The sequence below is a fragment of the Tursiops truncatus genome, chromosome 15 (genome assembly GCF_011762595.2).
Source record: "Tursiops truncatus isolate mTurTru1 chromosome 15, mTurTru1.mat.Y, whole genome shotgun sequence".
Taxonomy (NCBI): Eukaryota; Metazoa; Chordata; class Mammalia; order Artiodactyla; family Delphinidae; genus Tursiops; species Tursiops truncatus.
In genome coordinates this window covers 21,450,055-21,466,724 of record NC_047048.1, presented here as the reverse complement: position 1 = coordinate 21,466,724, position 16,670 = coordinate 21,450,055, and the positions used below count along the sequence as shown (strand labels likewise).

Below are 16,670 nucleotides of genomic sequence, written 5' to 3'. Positions count from 1 at the left end.
AAAGCCTCCCCACCCCACCCTCTCACCCTGGGCCTGTCAAGCCTCAACCCCTTATCCCAGTGGGAACATCCATCTGTGTTTCCCAGGAGTTTGACCCTCGGCAGTTGAATTCTCTTCTCTACCAGGGCCTCCCCTGGCTGGACCAGCAGCCTACAAGCCAGACACCTAATCCTCTGGCTGATAATTATTTATACAAGCATCCCCAGCTTTCCATGGTCAGGAGAGTCATGGATACCCTGGGCGCAGTCCCTCTGTGACGTGGCCACCCAGCGCCCCACTGGCCAGTGTCAGCTGTAGACCAACCAACCTCCCCGCACCATGCCCAGGTGACCCAGAGTTTAAAATTAGCTGCAGGCTGTTTACAGAAAAGCTCACCTGATACCTGCCTTGCAGGAGTCCAGCCACGTCACCCTGGGTGATTTCCAGTCCCTACTACCCAAGCTGGTCCCTGAGACTCTGCCTCTAACCTGGCATGGAGCACCCTGGTCCCTGTAGCAGAGTCCTGAGGCATGCAGACCCCAGCTCCATGTGAATGTGTCGTGTCCTCCTGTCTCTGGGTTCATTAGTGTCCTGGGGCCGCTGGCACAAATTACCACAAACCTGGTGGCTTAAAACAACAGAAATTTCTTCTCTCGCAGTCCCCACAGTTCGCAGTCAGATGTCTGAAATCAAAGTGTCATTTGGGCTGCGATCCCTCCGAAAGTGCGAGGGGAGAATCTTTCCTTGACTCTTGCGGCTTCTGATGGCCCCAGAAGCTTGGGGTCCTTCTTTGGTGTGTGGCTGCATCGCTCCAGTCTCCTCCTCTGTCTTCACATGGCCTCTCCTCTTCTCCATCTGTCTCTTCTCTGTGAGTCTCTTATAAGGATACCTGACATTGGATTTAGGGCTCGCCCGGATAACCCAGGATCATCTCGTTTTTAGGTCCTTAATTACATCCTCAAAGACCCCTTTTCCAAATAAAGTAGCATCCACAGGTTCCAGGACACCGACATATCTTTTGGGGGCCACTGTTCAACCCAATACACTGGGCCTCATTGTAAAGTGAGGGTTTTGGTGGGGGAGCAGTCAGGGTGTTTGGCTATGACCCGGAGACACTGACCCTGGCTAATTTATGGAGAAAATGGAATTTATACTGGGATAGCCTCTGGAAAATATATTCCAGAAAAATGACCACCAGGGCTCAGAAAGGACAGGGTCAGGGCAGTTCCAGGGACCTGGGAGACAGGAGCTGGTGATCAGTCTCTCAGGGTGAACCCACTCCTGTGATTTTCGATCCCATGTCAGTAATGCACAGAGTCACATTCCTGGGTGAGAACAGGGCATTGGCCCAGCCTGGGTCCCGTGGCTGCCATCTCAGGGAAGAGAGGTGCATCTGGACTGACAGTCCCCCGCTAGACCTGGTGCAAAGGGGAAGCGGCCCCCAAAGGAAGGCTGGCATACACTAGGCTCCCCAAACTGGAGGCACAGCTGCTTGGGAAACCTGAGCCTTGGAGGAGTGAAACATCTTCCAGGAGACTCCATCTCAGTTAAGGAGTTGGGGTTGGGGATCGAATAATTTACAAATAGTAATTAAAAAAAATTTTAACCTTAAACACAAATGAATTATGAGAATAAATTGAAAATTTTGTAGGTCCTCTGAAGACTTAAAAAGAATATGTTTGGAGCAGCCCTTCAGGCTGTACCCCCAGACTTCCCCTGGGGAGACATGCTCCCACTTCCACCAGTGGGGGCCCCTCAGAAGAGAATTTGGGAAACCCTGGACCAAGCTTTGTCTTGGTCTGGGGACTCTGCTGGCACAGAGCAGTGAGAGTTAGGGGAACAGACCCCCAGCTCTCATGCTGATGGCTCTAGTCTTTTCATTTCTCCATTGGTTGTCTGGAAAGTATAACTGCTACCACGAGTTACAAAGCACCCATTTTCCAGGTGAGGAGACCCAGGCTGAGAGAGCTGAGGGCCTATTTGTTGGTACTGTATCACCAGAGGTATTAGTGGAAAGTGCCTGGACTTTGGTCCCCATCTCAGCTCCGCGAGGCTGAGCTGTGTGCCCTTAGGCAAATCACATCCCTTCTCTGAGCCTTGGTTCTTTTATCCATAAAACAGGAATAATAAGAGCTCCCACCTCATAGGGTGGCTTTGAGGGAAAAATTCCAGGCTTACCAGAGCACCAGACACATAGTAGGACCTCTCTGAGAGCCATCGTGATCCTTATCTGATGACCAGAAAAAGTAAAGTACTATAGCTATTGGCATGAGGACGTGTGGGTCTGTGCGCATCTGTAAAATGGACACAGTAGGACTCTGGGAGTTGAAGGAGGTCATGTCTGTCAAGTGCTGGTTAGACTCTCACGGGCCATGCAGATACCTACATCTAGGTCTTGCCTCTGTTACTGGCCTGAGAGCACTGTGAGGGCAGGGACCATTTCTTGGTCATCCTTGGATTCTTCACAGCATCCATCCCAGGGCCCAGTGCTGAGGGGGGTGGAGGTGGGGAATGTTTGTGAACAGTGTTTGTTGAATGACTGACTGATCGACTGAGAGAATAATTAATTGAATGAGGAAACCCCAAGGCCCTGCCTTCCCCACTAACCTTTCCGGGTAAGAACCAGGAGATGCAGACAGCCTTTCTGTCCCTCTCCCTGCTCATCCACCCCTCCCCAGGCCCCTGACTGCCCTCCCCTGTGTTGTAGGAGGAGGCGCTCTGCGGACATGTGTGCTCCGGCCCCCAGGGATCTACGGCCCCGAAGAGCAGAGGCACCTGCCCCGTGTGGCGGTATGTTGTCCCAGCCCCAGGCCGGAGGCACAGGAGGAGCCTGGCTGATATGTGTGTGAATGGGGACCCACGGTCATCGCGTCAGTCTTAGGGCAGTGTCCCGAGCGGGGGACCCTCAGTTCTGGGAGAAGTCCTGCCCCCATGAGGCCCACCAGGAACAGAGCTCTCGGGGTGCGCCAGCCAGGCCTGGGTACCGGTAGAGGAGACGTGGAGCTATGACCTCAAAGAAGCAGAGGAAACTATTGCCCTGCTCAGATGTGAGCTCCCTAAGGGCCAGATGGCTCATCTCATGCTGCCAGCACCAGGCTTTTCACACAGAAAACCTGTCTCCAGAGAAGGCTGGTTGCCAGGGATATAGCTACAAGGGCCTCTAGATCCTGTCCTCAAATTTCTCACAGCCTAGTCAGGGAGACAGATTCCACAGTCACAGATTCAGGGTGGTAAGGGCTGTGTAGAGGTGAGAGGGAGAAGATGGGAGCACAGCAGAGAGGGCCTGGCAGGGGAGGTCCAGGAGGGCTTCCTGGAGGAACTGATGGCTGTGCTGTTTGGATACAGAAGGAGCTAACCAAGGAAATGGGGTGGTAGAGAGAAAGTGGTCCAAATAGAGGAGACAGCTTGGGCACAAAGCTGGAAATGAAAAACCGTTCCAGGTTTGGGGACAGGTCAGTGAACAAAACAGATGATTCCCACCCCTGTGGGGTTTATATTCTCACAGGAGGAGAGAGAGAGAATAAACATGATACAATACAAGGAACGTTTGAAGGTGCCAGGGACTATGGAGAAAGAGGAAAAGTGGAGTGGGGTTGGGGGAAGCTGGGGGTGCCGGCAGTCGGGGAGCCTCTTCAAGCAGGGATATTGAGCAACTTGAAGGTGACGAGGTGCATCACACAGCTATCTGGAGGAAGAGCCTTCCAGACAGAGGGAACGGCTAGTCCGAAGCTCTGAGGTGGGGCCCTGCTGGCACGTTCCAGGAGGCCGAATAGCTCGTGCAGAGTGAGCAACAGGGTCGGTGGGAGACACGTCAGAGAGTAGCTGGGGCCAGAGCAGAAGGGCCTCCTCTGCCACCCGGCGCCCGGAAGTTTCTGAGCAGAAGAGACACGATCTGACTTAGGATTCAAAAGGATCCCCCAGCTGCACGGAGAACAGGCCACAGCGGCGGGGGGTGGGAGTGGGGGTGGAAGCAGGGGACCAGTTAGGAGGCTCTTTCAGTGTCCAGGTGAGAGATGAGGGCGGAAGTCAGTACAGTGAGGAGTGGCCGAATTCTGGACAGATTGTAATGGCTGAGACGACTGGGTTTGCAGACGGGTTGGGTGTGGAGCGTGAGGGAGGGGACAGCCAAAGCTGGCTGCAGGCTTTAGGCCTGAGCCCTGGGTGCTGTGGGCTGGGGGTGGGGGGCGGCCAAATGGGGATAAGGCGCTCACAGGACAGGACAAGTCTGCCTTGTCTATCGGGCAGCCAAGTGGAGACTTCCAGAAGGCATGTGGGGCTGGGACAGAGGAGTCCAGCCTGGGAGCCTTCTGCATGTGGATGGAATTTAAAGCCACTCCAGGCTAGGTCTGTGTTTCTCGCCCTCTCCCCCCCCCACCAGAGCCACATCAAGAAGAGACTGTTCATGTTCCGATTTGGGGACCGCAGGACGAGGATGAACTGGGTCCACGTGTGCAACCTGGTGCAGGCACACGTGCTAGCAGCCGAGGCCCTCACCGCCAGCAAAGGCTACGTGGCCGTGAGTCTCCTGCAGTGCTCCCCCGACCTTACCCCTCGGGCTGCAGGAATCCCCCATCCCTCGGGGATTCCTGGCTCACACACGACATAGCCCCCCAATTCAAGCTGCCTGAGGGGGTGGGGGGAAAGTGGCCTTTTAGAGCGTCGTTAGCTCCTTGAAATGACCCTGCGAGGTAGGTGTTGTTGAGCCCGGAATTACAGTCCCCGAATGCTAAGCGTTTTACATATATTGTCACCTGCACCTTTACAACAGCCCAAGGGGGAGATGCCATTATTATGCTCCCATTTCTCAGATGAGGAGACTGAGGTACAGAGAGGTTAAGTGACTCCACTGAGGTCATACAGCTAGTCACTTGGCAGCCTCGGAACTCAGAGGGACTTGTTCAGGTCCGTCTCCAGGGCTGCTCAGCAGAAGTGGGGAGTTGGGGCAGCTGCTGGGAGCCATCGGAGAGGGTGGGGTCAGGCGGCAGCGGGCATGTGCCTGACCGTCCCCCTCCCCGCGTGTCCCCCTCAGAGTGGGCAGGCGTACTACATCAATGACGGGGAGAGTGTCAACATCTTCGAGTGGATGGCCCCACTGGTAGGTGCCCGGACACCGCCCCCATCCCAAGTGAGAATTCAGGGATCCCCATGTCTTCTTTCCCTCTCACCTTTTCCCAAAAAATCAGAGGATTTCACATTAAAAACCAGCTCTGGCAACAGTGTCCACTGGGCAACATTGGAACTGGCTGGAGCTGGGTAGTGGCTGCCCCTTTGGGGGGCTGTGCGCTTCCCCAGTTTGCCATAGTCCCTCCCAGCCCGCTTCCTGATTTATGTCGATGTCCTGCCCTGTGGGATTTTGCTTGTGGCCCCCGTACTATGTGGTGAGGCCCTGAAAGAGGTAAGTAGAAGGTAGGCAAAGCACAAAGGGAGGTGTTTGCCCTCGGGCCCCTACGCTGCAGCCCCTGTGAGAGTCCTGGCCTCCTCTCGCAGCAGCCTACAGACTCCAGGAAGGGGTAGACCAGAAACCCCGCGCTGGAGGATACATCCTGGGGGCATTCAGGCCCTTTGCATGTCACCTCTTAACAGCTTTATTGAGATATAATTTATAGACCATACAGTTCACCTATTGAAAGCGTACAAGTCGATGCTTTTTAGTCTGAGTTGTGCGACCATCAGCAAAACACGTTTTAGAACATTTTGTCACCTTCCCAGAAAAGAACCTCCCCAAACCATACCTTTTAGCTGTCACTTCTATTTACCTCTCACCCCACCCCACCCCTAGCCATAGGCAACCACTAAGCTACTTCCTGCCTCTGTAGATCTGCCTGTTCTGGACATTTCCTATGAATGGAATCATACAGTATGTGGGCTTCGTGTTAAGTTTCTTTCGTTTAGCATGTTTTCAAGGTTCATCCATGTTGTGGATGTGTCATAAAGTACTTCATTCTCTTTTATTGCCAAAAAGATATTTCATTCAATCGCTGTGCCACATTTGGTTAATCCATTCACCAATTGATAGAAACTTGGGTTTTCCATTTTGGGCCTGTTATCAGTAGTGCTGTATGAACATTCGTGTGTAACTAGTTGTGTGGACATATTTTCTCATTTCTGTTGGGTATATACCTAGGAGTGGAATTGCTGGATCATACAGTAACTCTATGTTTAACCTTTTGAGTTACTGCCAGACTGTTTTCCAAAGTGGCTGCACTATTTTACATTCCCACCAGCAGTGTAAGAGGGTTCCCGTTTCTCCACATCCTGTCAACACTTGTTATTATCTGTCTTTTTGACCTGGAGGGTTTTCATACAAGTGAAGACCTCCGTTCATCCTATGCCAGCCCATCTCTTCATGCTTCTCCCACCACCCTCCACACGTATGCTTTTCTTTTTTTAATTTAATAGCAGAAAAGCAGATTCTAGAAAATAATCAGATTCTATATAAGTGCCTTAGAGTGTCTTTGGGTGTACGCAGATGTAAAAAATAACTAAATGATGGGACTGCACCCTATGCAGTCAGTTCCTACTTAGTTTTCCAGGTCACAGTGCGGGCTTCATTTGAAGACTGGTGTAAACTTGTGGCTGGCTGTGGGGTCTGCCCCCTTTGGTGGGCAGCTGAGGAGGGGCCAGGAGGTGCTCTGCTGGCCCTGGGGTAAAGGCAACACGTGGCCTATACCAGCCCCCCAAGGATCTGTTCTCACCTCAAGCCATGTTTCCTTGCAGTTTGAGAAGCTGGGGTACAGCAAGCCCTGGATCCAGGTTCCTACTTCCTGGGTTTACCTGTCAGGTGAGGAAAGGAGTGTGTATGTGAAAGCCCTCCACGTGCCAGATGTACACGCATTCCCTCATTTTAAACCCAGAGCCAGGACCTGGCTGAGGTGAGTGGGGCACTGAGAGCACAAAATTTAAGGAAACCCTCGCTCGCAGGAGTCAAATGCTCCAAGCCCCACCTGCACTTGCCCAGCCCTGAGAGCAAGCGCCTCCTTAAATTTTGCACTCGAGGCACCTCACTCCCCTCACCCTAGTCCTGGCCCTGTTTAAACCCTATCCCACTTGCAAGGTGGGTGGGGTTAGGCCCATTGTAAAGATGAGGCAACTGAGGCTCTGAGACGTTAGCAACCTGCCCATGGTGCCCCAGTCCCACTTGCAAGGTGGGTGGGGTTAGGCCCATTGTAAAGATGAGGCAACTGAGGCTCTGAGAGGTTAGCTACCTGCCCATGGTGCCCCAGTGAGAAAGTGGGAGAGGCAGAATTCCCACTGGGCTCCGCTGACTGTGCAGCCCACGCCCAGTCCTGCTGCCTGTGCTGGAATGCCCCATCCCCCAAGGTCGCCCTGGAGTTAAGGCTGCTTTTGGACATGTGAGGGTTCCGTTTGACCCTAGAGTCTCCTCCTCACCCTGAAGGTCAGTCTCCACTCTCACGCCCCAGCTTCCCTATTGCTGGCCTCCTTCCAGCTGGAATGAGCACGGGCTTCAGGCTTGGAGTGATCAGCCCGAGGGGGCAGGTGGCCCCCAAGTCACAGATAACTGTGTTCCTGGAAAACCTCAGCTGGATCTCTTGCACTTTAAATGCATTGGGGGACTTCCCTGGTGGTCCGGTGGTTAAGACTCCGCATTTCCAATGCAGAGGATGTGGGATCGATCCCTGGTCTGGGAACTAAGATCCCACGTGCTGCACAGCGCAGGCAAAAAAAAAAATAATAAGGCATTGGGATGCCCGCCATTTAAAGCAGGGGTTTGCACATTTTTGTCCCCCAAGGTGCCCACACAGGATGACTTCCCCTGCACAGCATCACCACCAGGACTGACACTCCTTGACCCCCAGCTGAGAAAAGTTCAACCGCAGGTCCTGGCGGTTTTGGAGACTGTCTATAAATTCCCAGTTCCCAGTGAGCTGACTGTAAACTCAGTGCTTCTTAACTTTGGCTGCACAGTAGAATCACCTGGGAGCTTTTAAAAATGCCTCAGCCACACCCCCAGACCAATTACCTCAGCATCCGCAGGAAGCAAGGGGGTGGGGGAAGAAGGAACATTTTAAAAAGTGCAGCCCAGGCTGAGTTGAACCACCGTTCCCACTTCTTTCTCCCTGACTCAAGAGAGCATATCGGGATAGAAGTGCGTGAGAGAGACGTGATTGTAGAGATCACTTTGAATCTGCTCAGATTTATTTTAAAATGTCAGTCTTTTAATATTAATAATAACTTACTTGTGACATATTTCACAGCCAAACAAGGCACCCCAGGACTGCTGATTTAAAGGAATCCAAGGACAGGAAAACTTGGCAACGTGAAGACTCCCCCTAGCAAAGCAAATAATGCCCCCAACTGACTTGTCTCTGACGACCTCCCTGGAGTTTGCCTAGAGCAGGCCCCCTGGTCACTGGTCCCTCTCTCCCCACACAGCCACGGTGATGGAGTATTTGCACCTGGCCCTGAAGCCCATCTGCAGCCTCCCGCCGCTGCTCACCCGGAGTGAGGTAAGTGGGCTGCTGTGAGGGGAGCCCCTGTGTCCTGGTGCCCCTCACTTGCCTTCCTGCCCCTTCTCCACTGCCACAAACCCTCACCTTTTGACACCGTAACTGGATGCTTGTCTGAGGTCTCAGAACCTGCCATGTGGGCTCAAATCTAGGGCCAGCTCCTGTATAACATCCCAACCTCTGAGCTTCTGCTGAGGCTGTGCTCTCTTGGTCTGAAGGGCAACAGCTCCAAGCCCATCCTTTTTTTTTTTTTTTTTTTTTTGTGGTACGTGGGCCTCTCACTGTTGTGGCCTCTCCCGTTGCGGAGCACAGGCTCCGGACGCGCAGGCTCAGCGGCCATGGCTCAAGGCCAGCCGCTCCGCGGCATGTGGGATCTTCCCGGACCGGGGCACGAACCCGTGTCCCCTGCATTGGCAGGCGGACTCTCAACCACTGCGCCACCAGGGAAGCCCAAGCCCATCCTTTATCACTGTCATTTCATTCATAAGCAGTTTGTCTTCCCAGCCAGACTGGAGGCTCCCAAAGGCAGGTTCCATGAAATGCACTTTTTGGAATGTCATTCCTCCCAATAACTGTCAATACACACACACACACACACACACACAGCCTGTTGATTCGAGGCTCACAGTTCCTGCTCACTGAAGAATAAGTATATATTAAGTACCTACTGTGTTAAGAACACTGTTCTCAAAAAATGATGATGCAGTTTTCTATTTGCATATACAGTTTAAAAGAGAGGGTGTTTTAATGCAGGTTGTAAACAGTAAAGCAACAAGTGGTGTTTGGTGTTATTTGCAAAATCCTTCCAGTCCACTCTCTCATTTGATTGTCCCTGATGCTCTGTTAAGTTTGGAGGGGCAGAAAGATTATGATCTCATTTAATGGTGAGAAACTGAGCACTAGAGAAATAAGTGATTTGTCCAAGCTCCCACCATTCTGGAATTGGCTTCACATTCCAAGCTCAGTGCTCTCCACCTCAGAGAACTGAGAATGGGCCACAGAAAGACGCAGTTCCCTATGGTCTCTCCTTTGAACCGTCTGGACTAGCAGAGGAAAGAGAATAATGAAAATAGGGACCATCTATAGAGTGTGAAATGCCAGGCACTGTGTTTATCTCATTTAATCTTCACAACTACTCTACACTGTGGATTCTGTTATTATCACCTCCATGTACAGAGAAGGAAATGAAACACTCAGCGGGGGGAGGGGGAGGGGTGAAATAACCTGGCTCATGACCATTCCCTTAGGTAGCAGCATCGAGATTTGAACCCAGAGGAGACCTAAATGATTTCAAGCTTAACCACTAGCTTGTGAAATGTCAGGAATCATAGTCACATAAAATAGCTGCCGAAGTGCTGCTGAGTTGTGGTCGGGTAGGGAGCCGGCTCCCCTCTCTCTCCACTCACTGGTGGGTTTCCTTGTTCAACTCGGGGCGGGGGGAGGGCGGGGCAAAGGATCTCTAGTTAGCTGGGAAGTTTCTGGGCACTGTAGCTCGGGCGCCCTCTTCTGGTCAGTCTATGACACACCAACTAGCCCTCTAGTTTGACTTCATAGCCTTTTTTCATTCGTTTGACATGTACTGAGCACCTAATGTAGGCCAGGCACTGTGCTGGGGAGTGGAGGCAAGGCAGTCCTTGCTTTCTATTCGCACATACAGTTTAAAAGAGAGGATGTTTTAATGCAGATTGTAAACAGTAAAGCAACAAGTGGTGTTTGGTGTTATTTGCAAAATCCTTCCAGTCCACTCTCTCATTTGATTGTCCCTGATGCTTTGCTAAGTTAGGAGGGGCAAAAAGATTATGATCTCATTTAATGGTGAGCTCACAGTCCAAAGGGGAAGACAGCCCAGCAAGGGCTATACTGGGGGAAATAATGAGGAACTTCAGAGTACACAGAAGGGGCACCTAAGCCAATTCTGAGGAAGTTAAGGAGGCTTCCCAAAGGAGGTGACATCTAAGCCTGACATCTGAGAATGCTGTGTCCCAGGACCCTGCCTATCTAGTTCACAGCTGTACCCGCCAAAGCCCTGAATTTACTAGCTGAGGCAAAAAAGGACAAGAACTGGCCTCTCTCCCTCTCTCCTCACACAAGCATCCAAGACCAGGGGCTTGACCCCGAGGGCTGTTTCAGGGCCACTGCAGAATCAAGCAGCTAGTGGACTCCTTCCCAGTGTCCAGCTGAGGAACAAAAGGCAAAGAAATGAGTCAGGTGGGAGGGTATCTTCTGAATCCTAGCATAGCTGGGAAGGGCATGAGCTAGAGTTTGGCTTCTCTGTGTGACCCTGGGCTAGTCACTTAACCTCTCTGATCTTCGATTTTCAAAAGAGGAGATGGTGGTATTACCACTTCAGAAGATTAAATGAGATATGGCCTAGAAAGTATTTAGCGCATGACAGGCACCGAGTGCTTACTCAGTAATTGTTGTTGTCAGCACTACCTTTGAAGCCTGTGGGACCCAGGCCATCTGGCATCAGGAAACGCAGCTTCAAACCCTGGAGAGAGTAATCACTTATGCATAATTGAATTCCTCTCTTAGGGAAGCTCAGTTAAATCAGCCAGGGCGTGAAGCTTGCACCCTGGAGCCTGCCTGCCCAGACTCCATCTGGGGCTGTGGGCTGAAAAGTGAAGGATGTTTCCTGGAGACAAGTTTTCCGGATAGCTGCACTCAGGCCACAGGCAGAATGTATCAGGGCCTCCTGAGCCCCGGCATCGTGCTAGGGCCGGGTAAGGGGAGTGCAGAGGTGGGGCCTTTACTTTTGGGGGACTGAGGAGTTCAGTAGGCTGGGGAGATGCAGAAAATGTATCCTGGAGGCGGCCCCCCCCCGAGGAAAATGGAGGTGGAAGAGAGACAGGAAGTCCTCCTCATGAGGGCGTCGCAGACGCAAGATCCAGCATAGAGGTCCTTTTAAATCTCTGTGCGACGGAAGGGAAATCCCTACCCTCTCTTATCCGAGTGAAACGTGGTAGAGGTTGCTCCCCACGCCCACTAGTCCCGTCCCTCGGCTGCCCCGCCTCTCCCCGCAGGTGCGCAGCGTGGCCGTGACGCACACCTTCCAGATCGCTAAGGCCCGCGCTCAGCTTGGCTACGTGCCCGACAAGTTCAGCTTCGCAGACGCCGTGGAGCGATACGTGCAGTCGACGGGCCAGGGAACCCGCGGCTCCACAGCGCGGACGCTCCTGCGGCTGCTGCTCGGGCTGCTGCTGCTCCTTGGCCTGCTCGTGCTGGCCCTGCACTTCCTAGGCCCGCGGCCGTTCGTCGTCTGACCATCGTCGCCGGCCTGTCCCTGCCCCTGCTTCGCCTTCAGGACTTGGACCAGACCCTGCTCCGCCCTCCGGACTTGGGCGCTCCCTTGAGTCCTGGGCTTGTCCCTGCCCCACCCTCTGGGCTTGGATCTGCCTAGCAGGTCTTCCGCTTGGATATTCCGGCGTTCTAACCCCGCCCCTGTCCCGCCCCCTGGGTTTCGACATGCCCTGCCCCGCCTCTTGAGCCCTGACCACGCCCCTTCCCCTCCCTCCGGCCTTGGTCTCCCTCTGACCTGGCCGGGATGCCTACGAGAAGGTCCTATCTTCACAGCCTGCTCCGCCTTCCAGGCCTTCTCCCCGCCCCTGCCCAGGCCTGGCCCGCCCCCGCGTTCTCCCCTGCTCTGGTCCGCCCCGTTTCTGGCTCTAGCCGAACGCCTGAATCCTCGCCTTGGTTTCTCCTTTGGTAACTAGACTTGCTCATCCCTCTTGGTCGGTCCCTCTCCTCTCCTGTTTGTGATTCAGCCTTAGCCCCATCCCCTCCCGTCTGGCTCCACTCCTAGGGGCCTAGCTGCAGCCGCTCGTGCAGCTGGCCTGACGTTTGCAAGTTTTCGCTGGCTGCTGCTACCTCTCTAGGGACACGGACCCTCCTCGCTGCCCGAGCTTCTCTGTGCTTGTCCTGAGATCGTCTCGGGATCTTGGATTAGACCCCTTCTAGGAGCACTGGGTTTGATCAGCCGCTATGCTTATGTTTTGGGTTCGCTCACTCATGCAGGTCTCCCTGTGTGTTGATAGACAGGGTTGGAAGGACACCTGAGACCCAGGCTTCTGCCCAGCCCAACTTGGCCTTTTTGGGTTTCCGGTGCATGAGTCTGGGGATGACTCAGTAAGCACAGACTTCAATACCAGAAGGGACATCAAAAAAGGAAAATTAAAAAAATTTTTTTAGGGTGGTCAAAAGATACAAACTTCCAGTTAGTTATAAAGTAAATAAATTATGGGGGTGAAATGTACAGCCTGGTAACTATAGTTAATAATACAGTATTGTGTAAATGAACGTTGCTGAGAGTAGATCTTACGTTTTCATCACAAGAAAAATAATTGGAACTCTGTGTGGTGATGGAATTTAACTAGACATTGTGATCATTTCACAATATATATATATATATGGCAAATAATTATGTTGTACAGCTGAAACTAATGTAATGTTACATGTCAATTAAGTCTCAAAAAAACCTTTAAAAAATTGGATCTCTCTAAAAAGTACCAATATAGTAATAATGGGAATTATTAGAAATTAGTTGGTCATATTTTTTGTTTTACTATCGCTTCAATTTGTTAATGAGGGGGCCAGTAGTGATCACTATAATCTTTAATGTTTAAACCACAAAATTTTTTAATCCAGCACTGCTCTCCACAGAAACAGTGCCTCCCTATCATCTTGGTATCAATTGTGAATACCAAAATATTAGTGTGTAAATACATCTGTATATATATCATAATATGCACACGTGGAATTGGCTGATAAAACTATGGATCCTAGCAGAGAAGAAAACCATCACAAGCCTAAAGAAATCTGTGACGGGGTCGGGGGGAGCAAATGTGTTAGGGCCAACGTGGCCATCGCCCGGCGTGGGCATCAGCAGTATGTCCTCTGCTGAACAATTAAGAAAGTTCGTGAAGCAGTTCAAAAATGTGTGCTCCTGTTTGCTCTGTTGAATTTGCATGTGTGTATATAATTTTTAAAAGCTCAGTAATAATCCTTTATGCTTTGTTTATGCTTTATCCTTTATGTTTAATGCTTGACAGTTTGAAAGAGCTTGCATCTGTATGCTCGTACTTAATTCTCAGGCCCACCCTTACATAGAGCTTATTATTCTTATTTTATAAATAAGGAAACTGGGGTTGCCTAACTTCAAAGAGTAGAGGAGGGTGGGGGTCACTTCTCTACAGGCGGGGTAATTTGGAGGACCTGCCCAAGGCCCATTGGCCTAAACACGACACATGGTTATTTCTGCTTTTCTGCACCCTAGCCACGTCAGGGCTTGGGTTGAGCTCTGGGATCTTTCTCAGTCTCAGATCCACAAACCTCAGGCCATTTGGGGCTTTCTTTCTTCTCAGTAACATGCTTGCATGTAAACTCACCTTCTCCTCTGGCTTTCTCTACCAGTCCTGAGAAATCTGTTCTTAGGGCAGGGAAAACAGGTTTTCACTGTTCACATAATCTTCTAGATCTTTTGTCTACCGCCAAACCTCAGCTTGTGAAACCCAAAAGCAAAATCAATTTCTTTGTTTTCTGGATTTCTCTAAGTCATCTCTTCCCCTGAAAGTAGACTGTCTAAACCCTGGGCATGGGGCCAGCATGGGTCACTATGCCAGAAAGCTTCCTTCCTCTCAAGTGTCTTCACCCAATGGGAAACGAGGTAGCACTTCCACCCAGCAGAGGAACCAAGTGCCCATGAGGATTTTAGAGGCTGCCCAGATAACCACCCTCCGTGAGGTTCTTTTTTTTTTTCTTGTATACCTTCTCATAGATATTTTATTTTAAATGTTTATTGGAAATAGTTGATTTACAGTGTTGTGTTAGTTTCAGGTGTACAGCAAAGTGAATCAGTTATACATATACATATATCCATGCTTTTTTAGATTATTTTCCTATATAGGTCATTACAGAGTATTGAGTAGTTGCCTGTGTCATACATAGGTCCTTATTAGTTATCCATTTTATATATAGTAGTGTGTATGTGTCAATCCCAATCTCCCAATTTATCCCCGCCCTTTCCCTCCTGGTAACCGTAAGTTTGTTTTCTACAGCCGTGAAAACTCCAGTAAGTTCATGTGTACATTTTTTAGATTCCACCTATTAGTGATAGCATATGATATTTGTCTTTGTCTGACTTACTTCACTCAGTATGACAATCTCTAGGTCTATCCATGTTGCTGCAAATGGCATTATTTCATTCTTTTTTATGACTGAGTAATATTCAATTGCATGCATGTACCACATCTTCTTTATCCATTCCTCTGTCTATGGACATTTAGGTTGCTTCCATGTCCTGGCTATTGTAAATTGTGCTGCAATGAACACTGGGGTGCGTGTATCTTTTCAAATTAAGGTTTTCTCCAGATATATGGCCAGGAGTGGGATTGCTGGATCATATGGTAGCTCTATTTTTAGTTTTTTTTTTTTTTTTTTTTTTGCGGTACGCGGGCCTCTCACTGTTGTGGCCTCTCCTGTTGCAGAGCACAGGCTCCGGACGCACAGGCTCAGCGGCCATGGCTCACGGGCCCAGCTGCTCCGCGATATGTGGGATCTTCCCGGACCGGGGCACGAACCCGTGTGCCCTGTATCGGCAGGCGGACTCTCAACCACTGCGCCACCAGGGAAGCCCTTATTTTTAGTTTTTTAAGGAACCTCCATACTGTTCTCCATAGTGGCTGTACCAATTTACATTCCCACCAACAGTGCAGGAGGGTTCCCTTTTCTCCACACCCTCTCCAGCATTCATTGTTTGTAGATTTTTTGATGATGGCCATTCTGACTGGTGTGAGGTGATAGCTCACTGTAGTTTTGATTTGTATTTCTCTAATAATGAGTGATGTTAAGCATCTTTTCATGTGCTTTTTGGCCATCTGTATGTCTTCTTTGGAGAAATGTCTATTTAGATCTTCTGCCCATTTTTTGATTGGGTTGTTTGTTTTTTTGATATTGAGCTGCGTGAGCTGTTTTTATATTTTGGAAATTAATCCCTTGTCAGTTGTTTCATTTGCAACTATTTTCTCCCATTCTGTAGGTTGTCTTTTCGTCTTGTTTATGGTTTCCTTTGCTGTGCAAAGGCTTCTAAGTTTAATTAGTTCCCATTTGTTTATTTTTATTTTCATTACTCTAGGAGGTGGATTAAAAAAGATCTTGCTGCAATTTATGTCAGAGAGTGTTCTGCCTATGTTTTCCTCTAAGGGTTTTATAGTATGCGGCCTTACATTTAGGTCTTTAATCTGTTTTGAGTTTATTTTTGCGTATAGTGTTAGGGAGTGTTCTAATTTTGAGACAGCAAGTAGGAAGCGGTCCTAGCTTTCTTGGAGACACTAAGCAGAAGCATTATAAACGCAGAAAAAAGAGTCATTACTGTGGGCAGCTCAAAGTGAAATAGCCAATCAGGATGGACCATTAAGGCGAATTCATAAACTTTCCATTATGGGTGATGGAGCTATTCCCCTTTGTAGACCCAATGCCAGGCGTCTAAAACATCATCTGGTCTCTCTCATCTTAAAAATGTTTCTCTTGGGCTTCCCTGGGGGCGCAGTGGTTGAGAGTCCGCCTGCCGATGCAGGAGACACGGGTTTGTGACCCGGTCCGGGAAGATTCCACGTGCCGCAGAGCGGCTGGGCCCGTGAGCCATGGCCGCTGAGCCTGCGCGTCCGGAGCCTGTGCTCCGCAACGGGAGAGGCCCCAACAGTGAGAGGCCCGCGTATCGCCAAAAAAAAAAATTTCTCTTGACTCCCCATTCCCCCTCCCGCTACTGCTACCATCACTCATCAAATTTCATGATGAGATGTCCACACTTATGTTTCCATTTCTTCTCTTCAACTCACACCAAAATGGCTTTAATTAAGGTCATCAATGACCTTGTCCACAAATCATAAAACCAAAGAATATTTTTCAGTCTTTATTCTGCCAAGTCTCTTCTGCATAGTTGGCTACTCCCTCCTTCTTGCCATAATCTTCTTGACAACAATCTATATGACAACACACCTGTCTTCCACTTGTGTCTCCAGTCCTTCTTTATCTCCTTCACTGGCTTCTTTTCCATTGCATTCCCTTTAGGATGATGGTCCTCAGGACTCCATATTGGTCCCTCTACTTCCTCTGCATGCTCTTCCTGGGCAAGTTCATCCATTCCCATGACCTCAGTCTCCAATGCCTCCCAAATCTGTATCAGTTACTCAGAGTGTTCTCTTGGCCTCCAGACTTCTATGTCCAATC

General features: G+C 50.3%; 1 protein-coding gene across 1 annotated transcript in view; it reads left to right on the top strand.

The window, feature by feature from the left end:
* SDR42E2 (short chain dehydrogenase/reductase family 42E, member 2) overlaps positions 1 to 16,670 on the top strand; it is a 29,335-nt gene that overhangs the window by 9,243 nt on the left and 3,422 nt on the right. Inside the window, exons 7-12 of the mRNA XM_033840325.2 lie at positions 2,687 to 2,769; positions 4,358 to 4,495; positions 5,009 to 5,074; positions 6,697 to 6,760; positions 8,374 to 8,447; positions 11,471 to 12,152. Of these exons, the coding sequence (XP_033696216.1) occupies positions 2,687 to 2,769; positions 4,358 to 4,495; positions 5,009 to 5,074; positions 6,697 to 6,760; positions 8,374 to 8,447; positions 11,471 to 11,710 (665 nt within the window). The 3' untranslated portion in view covers positions 11,711 to 12,152. The remainder of the gene's footprint in view (positions 1 to 2,686; positions 2,770 to 4,357; positions 4,496 to 5,008; positions 5,075 to 6,696; positions 6,761 to 8,373; positions 8,448 to 11,470; positions 12,153 to 16,670) is intronic.